At 36.3% G+C, this 18,883-nt stretch overlaps 1 protein-coding gene across 2 annotated transcripts in view; it reads left to right on the top strand.

Moving 5' to 3' along the window:
- Nucleotides 1–950: 950 nt before the first annotated feature.
- The window catches only part of LOC107274920 (metal transporter CNNM4), a 19,274-nt gene continuing 1,341 nt past the window's right edge, over nucleotides 951–18,883 (top strand). Inside the window, exons 1-14 of one of the 2 annotated variants that reach the window (XM_015754503.2) lie at nucleotides 1,195–1,432; nucleotides 3,958–3,973; nucleotides 5,084–5,375; nucleotides 5,489–5,632; nucleotides 5,811–5,966; nucleotides 6,533–6,721; nucleotides 6,809–6,982; nucleotides 8,166–8,337; nucleotides 8,439–8,630; nucleotides 8,759–8,905; nucleotides 8,998–9,138; nucleotides 9,232–9,504; nucleotides 9,583–10,031; nucleotides 10,117–16,777. In XM_015754503.2, coding sequence (XP_015609989.1) covers nucleotides 1,429–1,432; nucleotides 3,958–3,973; nucleotides 5,084–5,375; nucleotides 5,489–5,632; nucleotides 5,811–5,966; nucleotides 6,533–6,721; nucleotides 6,809–6,982; nucleotides 8,166–8,337; nucleotides 8,439–8,630; nucleotides 8,759–8,905; nucleotides 8,998–9,138; nucleotides 9,232–9,504; nucleotides 9,583–10,031; nucleotides 10,117–10,278 — 2,511 coding nt within the window. In that variant the 5' untranslated portion in view covers nucleotides 1,195–1,428 and the 3' untranslated portion in view covers nucleotides 10,279–16,777. Of the gene's footprint in view, nucleotides 1,433–3,957; nucleotides 3,974–5,083; nucleotides 5,376–5,488; nucleotides 5,633–5,810; nucleotides 5,967–6,532; nucleotides 6,722–6,808; nucleotides 6,983–8,165; nucleotides 8,338–8,438; nucleotides 8,631–8,758; nucleotides 8,906–8,997; nucleotides 9,139–9,231; nucleotides 9,505–9,582; nucleotides 10,032–10,116; nucleotides 16,778–18,883 lie in introns of both variants that reach the window. The other variant, XM_015754502.2, reaches the window with a different exon arrangement.

Raw genomic sequence — 18,883 nt, 5'->3', positions numbered from 1 at the left:
AGTAAGCGTTAAGCGCTCATTGCGAAGGAATTGATGTGCAGTGTGTTGCTTAGACAAAACAATTAATTCATAACTGATCTTATAAACATCAATATCAACTATAAGTAGAGTGCATGATTCAAGGTGTTTTAATAATTTGATATTTATTGAATATACTTTGAAACGTATTTAATAATGGGGGACAAGAAGAGACAAAAAATAAAGGCATAATCTTTTACAGCTTGTCTGATGATTCATTTAAGTAAGCGACATTCATCAAGTCGTAAACATTGCTAAGAACGTTGGAAAAGAACGATGGTTGAAAATTCTCCCGGTAAAATATTTTGAACCCCGCCGAAAGACTAAAAAAAGAATTTCTCGTGTTGCCCATCAGAGTTAAAGTAAAAAGAACTTATAAACTCTATCAAAGTGCGCGACTTTTATCAAGTGCAATTAATCGACGTGAAGCATCGTGACAAATTGCCTTTGGAACAGCTTGAGAGCTCCTTTTAATTATAAGTTACGCAGGACAATTATGGTAAGTCAAGTCACTTTTTATTAGTCGATCGGAATTTATTCATAAGATTAAAGAATATTTGGCTTGAAAAAATGCAACATTCAAATGCATGTGCGCATACATCCATTATAAAAATTTCCCCAAGTAACCGAATAAATCCCTAGACATTTCAATATCAAGTTTCATAGCCGATTTGAATTTTTGCAACGAACGCCATGATGTTAGAGCGACACGTCAGTAAAAAAACATTTCTTGTTTCATTCTAAAGAATTCTCAATATCTTATCTTTAATAAGAATATTTATGAGAAAAATATGTAGTATTAAAAAACATTCCAATCAAATACGCAACTATAGCTTATCCAGTCAGTCTACTCCATGGCTCGCGGGATAGCATTGAGAGTTAATGCGCATGCGCGAACTTCCTCTTCGAGGTTATAAATAAAGCGGCCGTACGTTTATGGGGAGAAGTTGTCACGCTGCACTTGTCGCATGATGGCGCGACATGTTGGTCACTCGCGTACGCCGGCTTCTCTTCTATTTGTTCTCGCAGTTTCTCACTTAGCAAATGCCAACGTATTGGCGCAAGTCAGTACGTTTGGTCCGAGAATAAATTCAATACGTATTGCAAAAAATGAAGAATTACTTAAAGAATCGGGCGTCGATTCTCTCGCGCCTGTTCTCAGGATCGTCGGTGAGAATCTCGACAAGGGGCTCGAACTGCGCTGGTCGCCCGACGTAGACCAGTGTCATCACGATTATCCCCTTTCTACGGTCTGGATAAATCCAAATGGACATGAAGCCTTTATGAGTTTTGCGAGTGCACCTTCTGTTGATATTAATCCCGTCTACTTCTGCATTCGGAACGTCACTGGCGATGGAGAACACTGGACATTTCTTGGAAGAAATTTAATTATTGATTCATTCGCGCTCGATGGGTAAGAAAGTTTGTTGTGGTGTTGAACGATGCTGTTTATGAGTTATATTTCATGAGTTTTTATTTTTACTTCTTTTATGGAAGTTGCCTAATGCACTATTTCTTATTTGCTTTTTTTTTCTCATTCAGTTCAATGTAATCATTATCTGAATTAGAATGTTTGACTATATGATAGTTGTGTGGTTGGAGAAATTTGAGCTTTGGAATGAGTACTTTCTGGCGCCTGTACTATCTGTAACAGTATGATTTTTATGAAAATTTATTATCAGACTTCATAGATATTTCTTTTCCAATATAAAGTTTTTATTCTATGAGAATTCTGAAGAGCGAAAAAAATCTAATAAGTATGTGAGAAAGTTTAAATATTTCCTTAAAATTTTTTGTATTTTTCTCTACTAAAGCATAAATCTATATCTTGTTGCATAGTACAAGTGTATTCTACATTCTTTTACCTTACATTCTTGCATTTGCCTTATGATTAATTAATTGCACATGTATCTCTTTTGCACAATATTCACATAAATATTATCAGGTTCATTTAATGACTTCTGTTTTGCTTAACAAAGCTCTTTCCTTGTTATCACAGGATAATTTATAGTGACAGAAGTATTCTGGCATTGGAATCAATAAATAAAAACTCTCTGGTTGTAGGTGTCTTGTGTAAATATTAAATTTTTTTGCCAGATGTCTAAAGATAAAAGATTATGTTCTTAAAAAATTGTGCACTTATCAAATTTTGGAATAACGTTTAAAAAATTACTGCTTTTGGTAGTTATTTTATTTTTATTTATGATATTAAAATAAAAAACTATTAATAAGTAACATAGATATATTATGTTACAAGTAATTTTCAATAATGTTTTCCTTAGTCAGAGTCTTACAGAAAAAGAAAAATAGAAAAATAGAAAAATTTGTCACTGCTTCTAAGAACCAAAGTCTATGATTTGTTGATATATTGTTTAAAAGTTGCAAGACAGAAAAGGAAAAAATAAATATAAGAGTTAGAAATTGCAAAAGCATGACACTTAAAACGATTCGTAAACCATTAAGGACGTGCTTTGCGCTGAGCCATCTTAAAGCTTGGTCTATGTCTTGGTATAAAAATAGAATTTCTGGCCTACATCTTTGCTTTCTCAATATGTAAGTCTTACGCACTTTAATAACTAATGGAAGATAGATAATTTTTAGAAAATCTAAATACATTCTAGACATTGTTATCATTGAAGAAGAGTTTTTGCATAAATTTCTTTGGAGTGTGTTTTGCTCAGCAAAATAGTACTAAGGGAAATGATTTAAAAAGATATACTTTTCTGTAGGGTCAGGAATTATTAAATACCACCCCACAAGAATTAATAAAGAAAAATAATTTAGAAATAAAACATATTTGAAAATGAATCTTATTGTAATTGCATACTTCTCAATTAGAGAATCTCTGTATCAATAATCGATCTGATTATGCGACAGGATTCTTTGTCAGCAACCAAATTATTTGACTGCTCTATTATTATCCAAGTAGTTTAGTTACCATGTAATAACTATAGTCTTTCTGGGTAATCTAATGCACAAGGTTTATCAATGAAACTCTGCGATTAGCCAACCACTATTAAATACATTGTACACAAATAACTGTAATATAATCATGCATGCATTCTATGCTCGTTCTACTTCACTGTATATTAAGTATAATATTCAAAAGTTTGATGATTATTTTAGAAAAACCAATTATCCGGGAAATCCAAATTAAATTATGAAGATTTAACAAGTTTATATAAAATTTTTGGATAGATTTTTTTATTACTTTTCTCTGTGCGATGACTCATCGAGCTGTTTACTGTTGCTGATGGCTTTCAGCATACGAGTATAACGCGTTGCATTACATAGAGACCGATAACCGCTTATTTTTGGCCAGTGACACAGTAATATTGAGAAACTTTTTAACCTCAATGGCCTAATTCGCACCTCTACAATTATTTTGAACTTATTAACACTCTCGAACTGTCGGTAGAATAAAGCTGCTCAGAGTGAAGAGCAATGGTCACGGGCTTTATTGAGAATCTAATTGAACTCCAGCCTCTTATATTGGTCTTGAGAATCTCTGAACAATGTAAACACAGAGTTTGCTCTAGAAGACAATATAATCTTTGACGAATCAATGAACTAACGAAGGCAATACGTTTCACTCTCCAGCGAGTACCAATTGCTTTAGAACAAAAAAGAAAAAAGCATAGAAGAGGCTCAACGAGACCTCTTTCAAATAAGTGTGCAGACTTTTTATAATTAGCCTTTCAGCATTTATCTCGTTTCCTTGGATACCCTTGATCTCATTTCGGAGGATTTATACAATTGTGCAGTATAAATCTGAGTACAGTTGGATCTTTTAATGAAAATTGATGCTTCGATACTGATTGTTTTCAAAGAACTTTTTTCTGTAGAACAGTCGTAATTTATTTATTTTAATTTAATATGCATAATAAATATGAACGATAAGGATATTTTTTTTTAAATATTTGCCCTGCCATGTTACAGGCTGGCTGCTACGAGGGTAGGTCTACTAGTAATTCGGTTTGGAGCCTGAGAAAAAGAGGGAAAGTTACGCAGCCAGAGGTCAATCGATACGGGAGACTGTTTCGGCCTGCTTTAATGCATCTGCACACCCCTCTGCCGTATACACATGCATTATATCTATGGACTTCTATCTGGATATATAGTACAAAGATCCTAGGGGTAGTCCTGGTTAGCCTTGACCTATTCCATCTACATCAGACAGTCTCTGCACATATCTGCAATCTTGTGCGCATGTACAAGGGGCCATACACACTTTTGACAATGCTTGACAAGCATATCGTATATTTGTAGCATGCACTTTAAATAACAAATTCCAGAGAATGTGAAAATGCAGGCAAAAATGCCAGGGTACTCAAATTTATCAGCAAAATGTTATAGTTGGTTGCCATATAGATTGAGGAATATTTTCTAAAGGTTTGATGTCAATTTTCTATAATACATAGAGTGACGCACCGAGTGGCATAATTGTCGGTAATCAATTATGTGATTACACTCAGAATATTTTACTCTTATTGACAATTTCAAGATTAGATGCTCCCCTTTTCACTGTTATATTTCATTTCGATCTTCCTGGTTATTAAAGATACCAAGCATTCCTTCAACCAGGAATATCATAGGGCGTTACTGTCCAAGTGATCACACAAGGGATACGCCAATACTTTTGTATTCAATAAGGGATGCGATGTTTGCAATCGTTAATACCGCTACGAGCCACCGTAAACTGCACAAAACCAGATCCGTCTATCTATAGCAAAGACTACGTGCACGTATCGCATCACATATGCCGTATCCTGTATACGTACACGCGGGTATTACACACCGAGAACGTTGGATGTATAGACGCAAAAGGATAAATAAACTTTGGCCGCATTTTAAAAAGTGTAAATTGTTATTGCAAGCACGCCTTTATACGCGGATAAAATTATATCATATCAATAGCAACTTTTTTAAAATTATTCATCACATTCAAATTCTCACAATTAATGAGATTCCATATAACCAAGAAGGAGAAGTCACGTTTCTATCTTGAAGCTCATAATTATGGAATTATTAATTACTCATGAATTATTTTTCTATTGTGTTTCAGGAACACTCTTCGGCGTAAAAGGAATGATTTTGGTTTGGTTTTCGGCGAAGGAGATGAATCAGTATCAGGTATACCAACACCTGTCGAAGTCAGGATCGATGGTTTTCGAGTGGAGCACGCTAGTAAGGAACCTGGTATCTCTGCGGATGGCGTGCCCGAGATCCTGGTCTATTCGAATACAACCTTGCGATTATTTGGCGTTGGCATAACGGAGAAGACGCTCATCGCCTTTACCGATGTATCTGGTGAATATGGCACGATATGCGACAAGATTAAGACTCAGGAGTTTTCGGTAAGTTAGTTAAGTCACGATTGTGCGATGTGAGTCAGAAGCGATGTTGAGAAAAAAGAAAAAAAGTACAGTTCTTCGATTATCGTTGTAATAGAAAATTTCGTTCCTCACAGGTGTTTGCGGTAGGAAATAATACGGCTTTAACAAACATCATTCTTCCAAAAGGCACATATTTTCTATGTGTGAAGCAACCACATTCTGAGAATAAAAACGACATTGTGTTGTTCAAACATCAGGGTGCAGCGACTTGGAAAACTGTGAGTTAATTGATCAGTTAATTCAATTTAGTTCATTCACTGTTAGATAGGTGGCACTTGTGTCACTGAACAACAATAAGCAATAACATGTTAATGAAAATAACTAGTTTATCTAATGGTGCTTCCGTCATGTGAATTTCTATATGAATTGACAATGAATGTGTTTTTGTTCTTTTAGATTGGTACTTACGAAAAACTTTTGCCGGTATGGCTCAGTATTGTCTTCATATTTCTTTGCTTATGCAGTTCGGCATTATTCTCTGGTCTGAATCTCGGTCTTATGGCGCTCGACAGAACTGAATTGAAGATTCTGCGTAACACTGGATCTCCAAAAGTAAGTGATGAATCCCTTCCCGTTAGTGGGAAGGAAAGAATCTTATGCGATACCTATCGGCAAGTATTAAACAAGGTAGCTGGCTGAAACGCAAAATGCTGAACGTAAATCGTACTGAGTAGCTAATGCGAAAAATAAGTCTATGATGATCTGTGGTAATTTCTTCCTGTAGTGCTGTTTCTTATGATGCGATTTTTTCCATCTCATCGCTAAGGAAAGTCAGGTAGAAAGAACTGTGTATGTGATTGTGAGTTAAGAAAAAATAAATATACAAATTTGAATTTTCATATGATCTCTATCGACCGAACAGTCGCCGTTTAGAATCTTCAATTATATACCGAGCGGCTGTCATGAGCGGCATTTGCAAATTTGCAGATGGTGTCTTGTAATGGCAGCATGTTCAAATGAATACTTGCGTTTTGTACTGGCATCTTTGTTTACACGATGCTGGATCCACTCCACCTGTCGTAATAATTTTCTTTCGAAATAATGTGAAAACGCTTTTTAAAAGGCAGTATTTTCTGTAAATGTAAATATACATTTCTTCTTCCGCTCTCTCGTAACAGGAAAGGGAATACGCAAAGAAAATCCAACCAGTTCGTAATCACGGAAACTATTTACTATGCTCAATCTTATTCTCTAACGTTCTGGTCAACTCAATTTTCACCGTCATTCTGGATGATCTCACTTCCGGCCTTATAGCCGTCATATGCTCCACACTAGCCATTGTAGTTTTTGGTGAAATTTGGCCTCAGGTTAGTAAAATTAATCTATTTCAATTTAGAGTATATTTTTGGTAATCTAATTAATTCATTAATTCCTTTCTGTTTTATATCTTCTAGGCTATTTGCAGCAGACACGGGTTAATGATTGGTGCTAAGACCATTCTCCTGACGAAGATCACGATGGTCCTCACATTCCCGTTGAGCTACCCGATCAGTAAGATTCTCGACTTTATTCTCGGCGAGGAAATTGGCAACGTCTACACTCGAGAACGTCTCAAGGAATTGGTTAATGTGAGTAAACAAGAACAATATGTTATTGCGCAATAATGGATTTCAGCTGAAATGAGTTACTCTGACTAATAAGGTAGTTAATTATTGAAAATTGATGACGCCTAAATTCTTGGTAAAGTTTTTTTTAAAATTAAAACGTTTTGATGCATGACAGGAACGACATTTTATAATTGTCTTTATGACTCACTTCTTATATACGTTTCAGTAGTTCTCAAACGATGACAGTGTTTGGAAAAAAAAGGTTCAAATTTACATACTTCTTGTGCATTAAATATTATTTTTCTTGACGCAAGTTTCAGAGAAGCAATCAATTAGTAGAATTATTAATCTGAGCGAGGAAATTAAGTAGTTAAGTATAATTACAAACATGAGACTGAAAGGTGAAATTTATCTGGTATTAATAGATGTGTCTGAATTTTTGTGAAAGTCATTGCAGTGATTCTCAAGTGTTGCAGTTTCCAAAAGTAGATTGAGTTATCTTGGTTCAGAACTTCTTCGAATTGTCGGACCAGATAAATGTCGCTTGTCATTTGACTCCTATGGGATGCTGTGATATTTTATCTTTTATCATTTACCTAGAAGCACATGAGGGACTCGAGTTTGAGAATTGGCGTAGGGTTAATGAACGCGATATGCAACGTGGGTGAACGTGATAATTGATTTTTTATTGCTGGATATGGGATAGTTCTCCATTTCGTGTGGGTTAGGCCTATTTAAGCCCGAATGAACTATTAGGAATTTAGGAAAAAACAATAAGTAGAAGAAAAAGTAATGAAAGTGACATTTTGTTTTATACATCAAATAAATAAAACAATAGTAAAATTCATGGCTTCTCCATGGATGCCTCGTCTAGTTTCAACGTATTGCCGACGTTTCTTAAACGTTCCAGTCTGCATCATCAGGGCTAGGGAGCTCCTATACTGAATTTTCCTAATTACTAATGATTCCGGCCGCGAAAGCCTCAAAACTAAAAGGTTAATGTACACCAAGTCTATCGATGCTGGATGTTAGTAGAAATGAAATGTTAAATTAGAAAAGGAAGTAAAATCAGCACACACAAAATTCATATGGATATTCACAATTACGGCAGGAAAGAGAAATACAAAACCTATAAGATACTATCAATTGCTTTTAATTTCAAAATCGCACTTTAATTTTCAAAAATTGTTTATTCTTATTACAGATTACCACCGAGTACAATGACCTTGAGAAAGACGAGGTGAATATCATCTCAGGGGCTTTGGAGTTACGCAAGAAGACTGTAGCAGACGTCATGACGCGCATAGAAGATGTGTATATGTTGGATTATAATGCCATTTTAGATTTCGAAACCGTATCCGAAATTATGAAATCTGGTAAGTGTAGATCCAACATTCGATGAGAAGCTTACCGTCCAGACAATGCTTTTGTTCCTTTTTTATTATGTAGCATGGGTTTAAGTCTTAATGTTTCATAGGATTCTCCAGAGTTCCTGTTTACGAGGGAAGCAGAACCAATATTATTACTATGCTTTACATAAAGGATCTCGCCTTTGTCGATCCGGACGACAATACGCCATTGAAGACGCTTTGTCAGTTTTATCAGAATCCTTGTAATTTTGTCTTCGAAGATGTCACCCTGGATGTTATGTTCAAGCAATTTAAGGAAGGTGAGAGATATACGGTTGTCCTCAAAAAGATTTATATTATTGTATTTTAAATTTCATTGATTTCTGCATGTGATGGACATTGATGCTGCGTTTCACTGACAATTTCCATCGTCCGTTTATGATTTTAGGACAGAAAGGACACATGGCCTTTGTGCAGAGAGTCAATAACGAGGGAGAGGGTGATCCTTTCTACGAAGTTATTGGATTAGTCACCCTGGAGGACGTAATTGAAGAACTGATCCAAGCAGAAATTATGGATGAGACGGATGTTTTCAGTTAGTATATTCGAAATTTTTCTCCAATAGAGATCTCAGTAGAGTTAGAAATAAACAATTGAAATTTACACGAATTTTTTAATTTACAACAGCCGACAACAGAAGTAAGAGAAGGAGACCGGCTCGTTCGACAAAATTGCAAGACTTCACTATGTTTGCTGAGAAGAAGGAGAATCAACGAATACACATATCCCCGCAATTGACACTAGCCATGTTCCAGTATTTGTCGACGAGTAAGTACAAGTGATCTTCTGACGAACAACAAGAAAATACGGTTCTGCGTTGTCGATGAGATAACTATTCTATTATTGTTTTTAATTTAATAGCTGTCGAAGCCTTTAAACCAGACACAATATCAGAAACAATTCTACGCCGTCTGCTGAAGCAAGATATTATATATCATATTAAAGTAAAGACACGCGAAAAGGCAAAGAACGATCCAGCAACTGTGATCTATCAACAAGGAAAGCCTGTAGATTATTTCGTCCTCATCTTGGAGGGACGTGTCGAGGTCACGGTAGGTCGGGAGAACTTGATGTTCGAAAGTGGTCCATTCACGTACTTTGGGTCGCAGGCTCTCACGGCCAATATCGGTATTGGTAAGTACTGCCATTTCAAGCTCGATTAATACATATTTTGCCAACAATTCTAATCAATCTTTATTTCAATTATTGTAGCCGAATCGCCAGTCAATGCCAATCCTCAGACCTTGGGTAGCATACAGTCCATCAATTTGGATGCTATGCTACGTCACACATTCGTACCAGATTACACGGTACGCGCAGTAACGGAAGTCTTCTACCTGAAGGTCAAGAGGTCGCTTTATTTAGCTGCCAAGAGAGCAACTTTATTAGAAAGAAGTCAAAAAGATCCGAAGCCAAGTCATGATCAATTCGACGACGAAGTAGAAAAGTTGCTTCACTCTCTTGACGAGGATGAGCAGCGCAGCGTCCCAGACTCCCCAATGTTGCCACGCGATAAGGACAAAGATAGTCAAAATACGCTACAGCGAAACGCAACCGCACCGACCTCACCAGTTCCGGTGAGCGCGAGTCCAATGACGAATGCGAAGTTCGTGTCGCCGCGTAGTGATCATAATGGAAAACTCAGAAGTTCCCCAGCCAAGGTAATCTGTCAATCCATTACTATTTACAAAATACTACTAGACAAATTTTACTAGAAGAAAAATTCATTTTTTTCAATTAAAACAGATGCTCGATAATCTACCGAGTCCTCAGGACGGCCAACCTAAATTAGACATGGACGCCGAGGTTCTGTCGCGTCAGAATGAAGCGGCGCGCCTAATGGCCGGCAAGAAGTCTCTGGGCGACGAAGAAAAAACGAACCTCCTTCCGAAAGAGGATCACTCTTAACGATCAGTCAGTGGTCGCGGAACTCCGTGCGGTTCCTCGGCAAACTTTGCTACGAACGAATCACACAACGAGCAAAACACCGATTCGCCGGCGTGACACATAGCCTGAACCTAGCACTAGGTACTTAATTAATAACTCAGCGACTTAATCGATCGATCGCCACTGAAAACTCATCTGGCGAAACTAACTTGACCGTCAAGTTTAATCAGGAAGGTAGCCGCGTACATTTAATTCAATTCTTACCAATGATCTGCGTGGGATGCTGTACGGTGGTCCACTCTTACGTATTTTAATCGACTCTCTCACTTTTTTTCATGAATCACAAAACACGTATGCGCAATACTCCATTAGATACGCTAGTTACTCTCATTCGTCATCATAAGTGAAAAGTTTCACTCAGGGAATAGCATGCCAAAAGAAGTTTGAAGGAAATAGAGAACACTGTCCCTTATGCAGCATATACTTTGTGTTGTTCGTAGCATTTAGCAATTTAAAAAAAATGTTTTCCTCATCGCCCCTGTAAGCGCAATTTGGCAGTTTTACTTGAAAGGAGAGGGTAGAGTATGTCAATAAGTGCGTGGGGCATGTAATGAAAATAAAATTACTATCAACGAGTTCTATTGGCACAATGGCGCACAGTCGATTATGGTCTATGATAAATTCTATTTCTCAGTGCGTTCTTGCAACTTTCTGGTAGGCGCGACGTGTACAACGTTAAATCAATTCGAATAGAAAGGAGGGACAAAGAAAATTGCTATAGAGATTCTTTTCGTGCACGTCGAAACTAATGTGAGTCCCTTGTTGGGAAAGGGTTTATATATATACTTATATAGATACATACTTTTTGTGTACGTATTTATATGTATATATGTTTTATATTGATATGAAAATTGTAATGGTTATAGTCAGCAGTCAGGCAAACCCAAGTACTTCCAGAATTTATTATTAGGATTTGACAAAAAAAAATGCGGTACAAAGAAATATTTAGGAGATCGTGAGATTGCATACGTACTTAGTTCTGTGTATATGCATATTATATATACACACGCGTTTCCTTTCCTTCTCACTACTATTACTACTGCTATTGCGATCACTACATCTATTTTTCTTTTTTTTTTTTTTAAGTGTATACGCAGAGTTATGTCGAATATTTTTTCGTTCGATTAAACCTTGATTTTCTTGAATGCTCCTGGAGAATGATAGAATGGCGCGGACGTTTCTTCTATTCGCTGTTATTATTGGCTTTTAATGAGTGCCTTAACGAACGAAGATGAAAGAGAAAATTGGGAAAACTAGGAGAGTAAGGAAAGAAGCCATTTGAAACGTCGGGTTATATCGTGAAACGTTGTTTGTAAAGTTTCTCATGAGATTTTTAAAAGTTGCAATGAAAAAGTTCTCATGTATCACTTTCCTTTTTTTGTTCTGTAAAAATTAAAGTGGAGGATCCACGAAAATTTATCCCTAATTTACATGGCGTCGACAAAGGGAGTGGCACTAAGTTTCCAGGAAATTGAGATAGAAACAAGATTCGTTATATACGCAAAATACAAAGAATCTATATTCCTATATATATTTTTACTATCGTCAAATTTAACTTTTTGAGGGACTGAAAAAAATGGTTGCTTTATATTTTTTTATAGTTTTATTTATTGTCCTCTTTAAAGGATTTTGTTTAAGTGTATTTATGAAGCGTCTTACGAACTATTTGTCCATGTGAATTCAGCGAAAACGAAAAGCGTTCAGGCCCTTTTTAGTTCCCTAGGAATTGAACTGATTGAATTTTATTTTTTACTTTATACAACGAACCGCATCACGCATGCGCAAATCTGCAGACACACGTGTCTACAGATTACATACATCCATCGCATTTATTCCTGTTGCTCGATATCGTTTATAATTGATAAATATAGATATTTATAGTTAAGTAAACACCAGCAGAACAAAACATTAATTATACATGAAAGAATCTCCTAGAAAATGATATATTACGTGTAATATTTTAATGATAAAAGGCACTTTGATTCTAAAGATTTCCTGTGTGAAACATGAAAAAAGAAAACGAAAAAATTTAGCAAAACCAACAACAAAAGAAATTAAACGTCGTTATATAACTGTTGTTGCTATCCGACACACATTAATATATACATAATGCAAAGGCAGAGACATAAGACAAAAATATACTCGCTCGGCAAAATGTTCTTGTAGGTTACATCTTTTGTTTTTGTTTGTTATCATATATTTTTTACTTTATTTAGTTATATTTATACTTGTACCACAATGCGTGCCCCGTCTTGTAAGTACAATAATTTGATTCTCGTTAGTTTAAAAAACAATGTTTCCTTTATCAGGCCAGTTCTTATAGCTTGGCAAGAGCGTTTCTGTACTTAGTGAAATAAAGATGGAGAAGTGAAAAGGAAATTATGCAAAATTTATCAACAAACTGAACAGTGGTTCCAAACCCTTTAAATTATATGTATTCGTTGCATGGTTAAAACTGTTCTTTTTTTCTTTTCTAATTACAAGCTTAGCATTGAGGTAGCCTACGTTCAGTTGTTCCCAATGCGTTGTTACTTCCATTGGCTTAGATAATTATGTAATTTAAACGGCAATCGACAAAATGACCAATTAGTCGAGCAATTCAGTCAACGAGATCTCAATGTCAGGTACAAATGAAATCCTATAAATATGCAGGGACACGAGTGTCTCGTGCGAAAATAAAAATTATAATTATCGTCAAACCTTACATGGCTGTTCTATACTATATAAGAAAATATCTTCATCAGAGGGTTATTGGGGGTGTGGCAGGGAAGAGATGGAAGCAATATTAAATTTCTGATGAACGAAAAGAAATGTATTGGATGTGCGTTCGTGCATACGGACTATTACACACAATAAACAGTGAAGTTCCATAGGAAACAGAGATTGAATTTTTTTGTAGCTTTCCGGAAATGAAATTATTGGGGAGAGCAAGGTATTTGAATTTGAAAGGAGGAAAAGTAAGTTGAAGAAAAAGAAATTGATAGTAAAAGCGGGGAGGGGAGGAAGATAGACTGACGAAGTAAAGTAAATTTAAAGGGTGCAAAGCTCCCTTACCGAATTTGAAGAAACGCGCAGATCAAACAAGGACCTGGGGTGCAAACGAGGGTAGTAATCGCTGCACTGATGATAGTAATGAAAATAATGGTACTGGTAGTGGTAGTCCTTGTTCACCTTTACGTTAAGGGTGTAGCTTTAGAATTCGTAACATCCCTTGCATCCACTTAGTCAAGAAATTGAAGCATTTCTACGTGTCCTGGCTACGATGTTATTGTACTGGAGGAAATTTAAATCAACCCCTACGTCTGGGGTGATATACTACTGCCTTTCTTCCTCCCATGCGTGCTTCTCACTTAGGGGTACAGTGCTCTGCCTCTGATGTTCATCCCCATAATAACTTACTTCCCCTCAATTTGAGCAGTTTGTAATCCTCCGCTTTTACCAACAGGCTAGACGTAAGCGTGGGGGATTGGGCAATCGTACGGATGTATGCGCATGCGCATTTGTACTGCCGCGAAAGAGTGGGGGGTCCGCCATTAGTCAACAACAGTCTGAGATCCAAACCCCCTAGTCGGGTCTTTGGGGGATATACTGGTGGGGCCAATCCCTGCCGGGGGCCAGGGGACAAAATCTGTGAAATTGAAAAGAAATTTTAACGACACGCACGAGAACACTTTCAAGTAGTGATACGTGTGCTATTGTTACTTCATCCTTTATTTCTTCTACCCCCTTGTCACTACTGTAATATTTCTAGGTACTTTTCGATGCACGAGCGGAATATGTCGTCAGTATTATTATCATCGTTGATATTTGTTTTAAGTTTTTGGTTCTTTCGTTTTATTACTGAAGGGATGTTCAACCCTCTAAAACTTATCCTGACGATGATACGGTGGAGTCTGTGTAGAATTTATTCCCACTTTACATGGATTATGTAAGCAGCCCTTATTTGTTTCATATGTAATCGGACACGGGTTAAAATTCTTGTTTCGGATGGCATCCGCTGCTAAATTTAAATAGGGGTTGGAATATTTTGTAGGGGTGACTTGGAGCACGGTACTCCACCTTATACGCATTGAATATTTATATGGTAATGCAATCATTGTCAATGCGGATTACCATAATAAAATTATTCAAGACGGTATTGCAGCGCCCTTAACAATATATGAAATTGTATATTGTTGGTCTCTTTATTATTAATTTTCTATAAGGCTTTATTTTATTTATTTATTCTCTGAAATCGCAGGGTTTTGTACCTGTGTAGATAATATAAAGGATGGTTCATACGCATAACGCATATTACACAGTAGGTATATGCGTTATTCTAAGACGTGCTAAATATATAAGGGTCGCCCCACGATCCAAGATAGAACAGTCAGTGTTTGTAGGGGATGATTTATTACTATTATTATATGTATAAAATTCCAAAGGAACAAGATGGGTACCGCAGTAGGTAGTATATTTATTATCAACGTAAAAATAAACACCCGTTATATTGCCGTTAATAAATACAGTCATAGCAAACAAAATTATGAAAAAAAGATAATAGAAAATGTTACGAAAAAAAAGTTCATCCCTTTCATTGGATCAAAATTTGTTGAGGGAACAAATAAAGTGTATTAACGTTACGCAATGTAATATTCACCTGGGGGAAAAATGGCTGGTAATTAAATAAAATATCTTGGAGCAAGGGTAATCTTGATTTTTGCCTGATAAGAGAGAGATAGGATTTGTAACCTGTTAACAGATTTACAAATTTTTAATGAGGATCATCCCCCTCTTTATTACCTAATAACGAGAGCTTAACTGATTTTATTAAATTTGTTATCGCTTTCGTTCCCCATACTATAGGCACTAAGAAATTTTCCGTTAATGATTTCAAATCTGAAAGTGAACCGTACAAACGGCTAAGGGGGCGAGTTTAATAATGTATCGAAGCTCCTCAGGGTATATCAAGGGTGGAAGGAAGACGATGAGCAGAGAATCCACCCTCGCATAAACAACTCTTATCTATAAAACTGTCTACGGATCAACGCCCTTTGCACGTTCTCGCAATTTCTTTATTTTTCATAAGAATGCTGCCCTTTATATAATACTATATATTAATATTAATCTAAGCGGATCAAATCATACATATCATCTCATAAAGCAATTTCGAATTCTTTATAGGCGGTTTGAAGATCAGAGAGAAGGAATTTGTAAGGAATAAATAAATAAAAATTATACACGTACTTATTAAGATTCTTCTTCGGTACTGGTTACTCGTACTTTCTATTTACTTGGAGAATATCTGAAATTAATTATAAAATATGTAAAACCCATAAAACGTTTATAAATACAGAGTTGCGATATGGTTTACGTTAATTCAGTTTACTGAAACGCCCGAGTCTTCCATGGTGGCGCCACTGTATATGCACACATGCATTTTTAGGAACGTGCAAGCTACGGCTTGTTGAAGGATTCAGTAAGCGTTGAGCGGTCGTTGTGAAAGGATTGGTGTACATTGTGTTGTTTGGACCAAACAATTTGTTCATAACTGATCGATAAACATATCAAAGTTAACTATAGGTACAGTCGGCGACTTAAGCTGTGTTAATAATTTGATAATTTTCAATTAGTGTACGTTGGGTGCTGTTCAACAACGGGGAATAAAGATTGACAATAAATAATTGTATAAATGGGTCGTCTGAATATATTTCTTTCGTAATAATGTGGACACCTTTTGGTCTTTATGGTGCATTTATTGTAATGTGTTAACTGTGTGCTTTAAGGGATGGAACTTGGGTTTGTTATATGGTTAAATTTTTTCATAGCGTAAAATTGTATTGACTACAAAGAAAAGTAATTGACACTTGTTGCTTAAAAGAACTGTTTCCTTTTGTACGTTTCATTGAAATAAATAGACATTATCTCGCAGTGGAGTATATCGTCTTATGACGTACTATGCATTAATGCTGCAGACTGTCTGTTACTCGTAAGCGACTTAATTAACAATCTAGAAGTAAAATTAACGAGTGTTCTCTTAATTAGTAAACTCTGCCACAAGTTCAATAACACTGAAAAACGTAAGGTGTACCAGTCAACGTGATTTATTAACTACGATGGTTTGTGTTAAGAGTAAAATAGTGTTTTATTTAAGTAAGTGACGTTCGTCGAATCGTAAACATTGCTAAGAACGTCGGAAAAGATAGATTTTTGAAAACATTCGTAATTGAGTGTATAAAGGCGCGAGGCCAGAAATTCAAATCTCCCGCCAAAATGTTTTTAAACCCACCGAAAGACTGAAGGAAGGATTTCTCGTGTTGCCCAACATAGTGAAGGTGACAAAAAGAACTATAAACTCTATTAAAGTTCACGACGTTTTATCAAGTGCAATTAATCGACGCGAAGCGTCGTGACAAATTGCTTCTGAAACAGCTTGAAAGCTCTTCTTAATTACCAGCTTCACAGGTCCAGGACGTTCACGGTAAGTCATTTTTTTACTAACCGATTGGAATTTAGCCACGAAATTAACGAACATTTTATTGTTTTCTTTTCATAGTTTCATACTTGAGCAAAGTAATAAAAATTTTACGAGCACACCTATACACGTTCCATAACCTGTAAAAGAGACTGTAATTCCTGCTGTCTTTTTCTTTTTATTTCAACTCCCTAAATATGATTCCAGCAGTCTTAATTAATTACTTCAACCGAGAACACGTGTTTATGAAATTAGTTTGGTGTCACCAGTAACGGATACAGGTGATATAAGAAACTCAGAACTAAAAAGGAATATTGAAAGAGTTCTCGTTGCCGAGGACAAGGCATGACTAACGTCGGGTTCAAATGTTAAACGATGCTGTAGTTCCGTGAACCAAAGAAGATACAAAGAATAAGGAAAGCAGACATAACAGAAATTGGAATGACGTAATACCCTGCTAATTCTTTGAGACTTCCAAGCTTGCGTAGTTCGTCGTTGAAAGGGTCAAAATAAATATTTCTGACAATTACGAGGTATGAAGAAGCATTATATGTACATACATATAAAATTCGAAGAGGTTAAAAATTCTTAAAATTTTTATTCAGCTCCGGTTGGCTCCTTTGTGAACACACATAACGTCCTAAATATGGAATTAGGGGAACACGTGTCTCATTTGTCGAATGATTAATTGATGGCAGCTTGTAGAACAGTGGAGAAAACTGAAAAGAGTGGGCGCGAAAGGAGAGGAGAACGAAAACAGAAACAGCTGGGAAAAAGAAGTCATCGGTAGTACGAAAAAACCCCGTTTGTTGGTCTGCTACAGTCCCAAAACTTTTTTCAGCCAGACTTCGAGTTTAAGGATACCTTTTTCTAGACGCGTGTACAATTTTTGTTGGGTCTGCTAACTACGCAAGAATTTCTTTGTTCTGTTTGTACACACGGAGGAGGTTAGGATCTCGTATCTAATTATCATTTTTATTGTTTAACCCATGAATGATACTTGTGTCAATGAAACTATTGACAATTGAAAAATATCATAGTCATTTGCTGTAATACTTTCTGGAACCGTAATGACAAACTTATTGTATTTCAATTTTTTCTCGTGAACTCTGATTGAATCTTACGTGTATAAATATAGTATTAGGGCGTGTTTAGTGGACTGACTCTATATCGAGAAAAAGGATGTTCAAATAGTTGATCGATGACTATTCCTGAACTGATCTGCCGATCGTCAACGTATACGTCGTTGAAACTCATAAACCATCAATCAATTTAATCTACGGGTGGTTAATTGCACGATAGTCATTTTTATTGGCTTGTTTTGCGGAGACTTACCCGGCACTCTGTTTATTCCCGCGGGGTTAAGACAATTTCGTCAAATTGACTTTACAGCTCTGGAGGTACAGTTAACTCTTGAAATTCAGTCCAGAAGCGTCATAGACATTTTTCTTGCTCTTTTTCCATCTGTCTGTCTAGAGTTATCCGCGAAGTTACATACATAAGAAAAGGAAGGAAACAGGCATCAAAGCTCGATGAGAAGAAATATTTCGTGCATCGTAAATCATTGTTGGCAATTTCAACCTTTTTCCTCTCTCTCTCTCTTTCGCTACCATAAAATCCACATAAAATCCGTATATTAAATCACTGAAAATTTTAAACGCTTTACTCGTGTTACGATAGGTTGAATTCCGAGAGAAGAAAAAAAAGACGTTCGCACACCAACAAAATGTGAAGGGACCAGAAAACTTTAACCTATCCAGTCCCAAAGGATAATCGACAAGCTTCCACGAAGTCGTTTCCAACGGTTCATTCCCTTTAAAAGTACCAAGCTGGCTTATATGTCCTCTGCGTATAAGTGCCCTACGGGAGGGAAGGATCCGAAAATAGAAATTGTCGCCAAGTTTAGAATGCGCCAAGAATAATCGTCCCTTCTCCGGCGAATAGCAGCTCATTGTTGTATTACGTTATTATTATCACTACGTCATAGGTACGATAAGTAAAAAGTAAATAACTAGGTTAGGTTAATAAGGGTTGCTTGGACTTGAAGCAATGACTGAAAAACCCATAATGGCTGTTGGACACGTAGAAATTGACATTCCCCCCCCCCCCCCC

The sequence above is a fragment of the Cephus cinctus genome, unplaced genomic scaffold, assembly GCF_000341935.2.
Source record: "Cephus cinctus unplaced genomic scaffold, Ccin1 Ccin1_scaffold0123, whole genome shotgun sequence".
Taxonomy (NCBI): domain Eukaryota; kingdom Metazoa; phylum Arthropoda; class Insecta; order Hymenoptera; family Cephidae; genus Cephus; species Cephus cinctus.
Note: the sequence above shows the minus strand (reverse complement) of the source record. Positions and strands in the feature narration are given on the sequence as shown.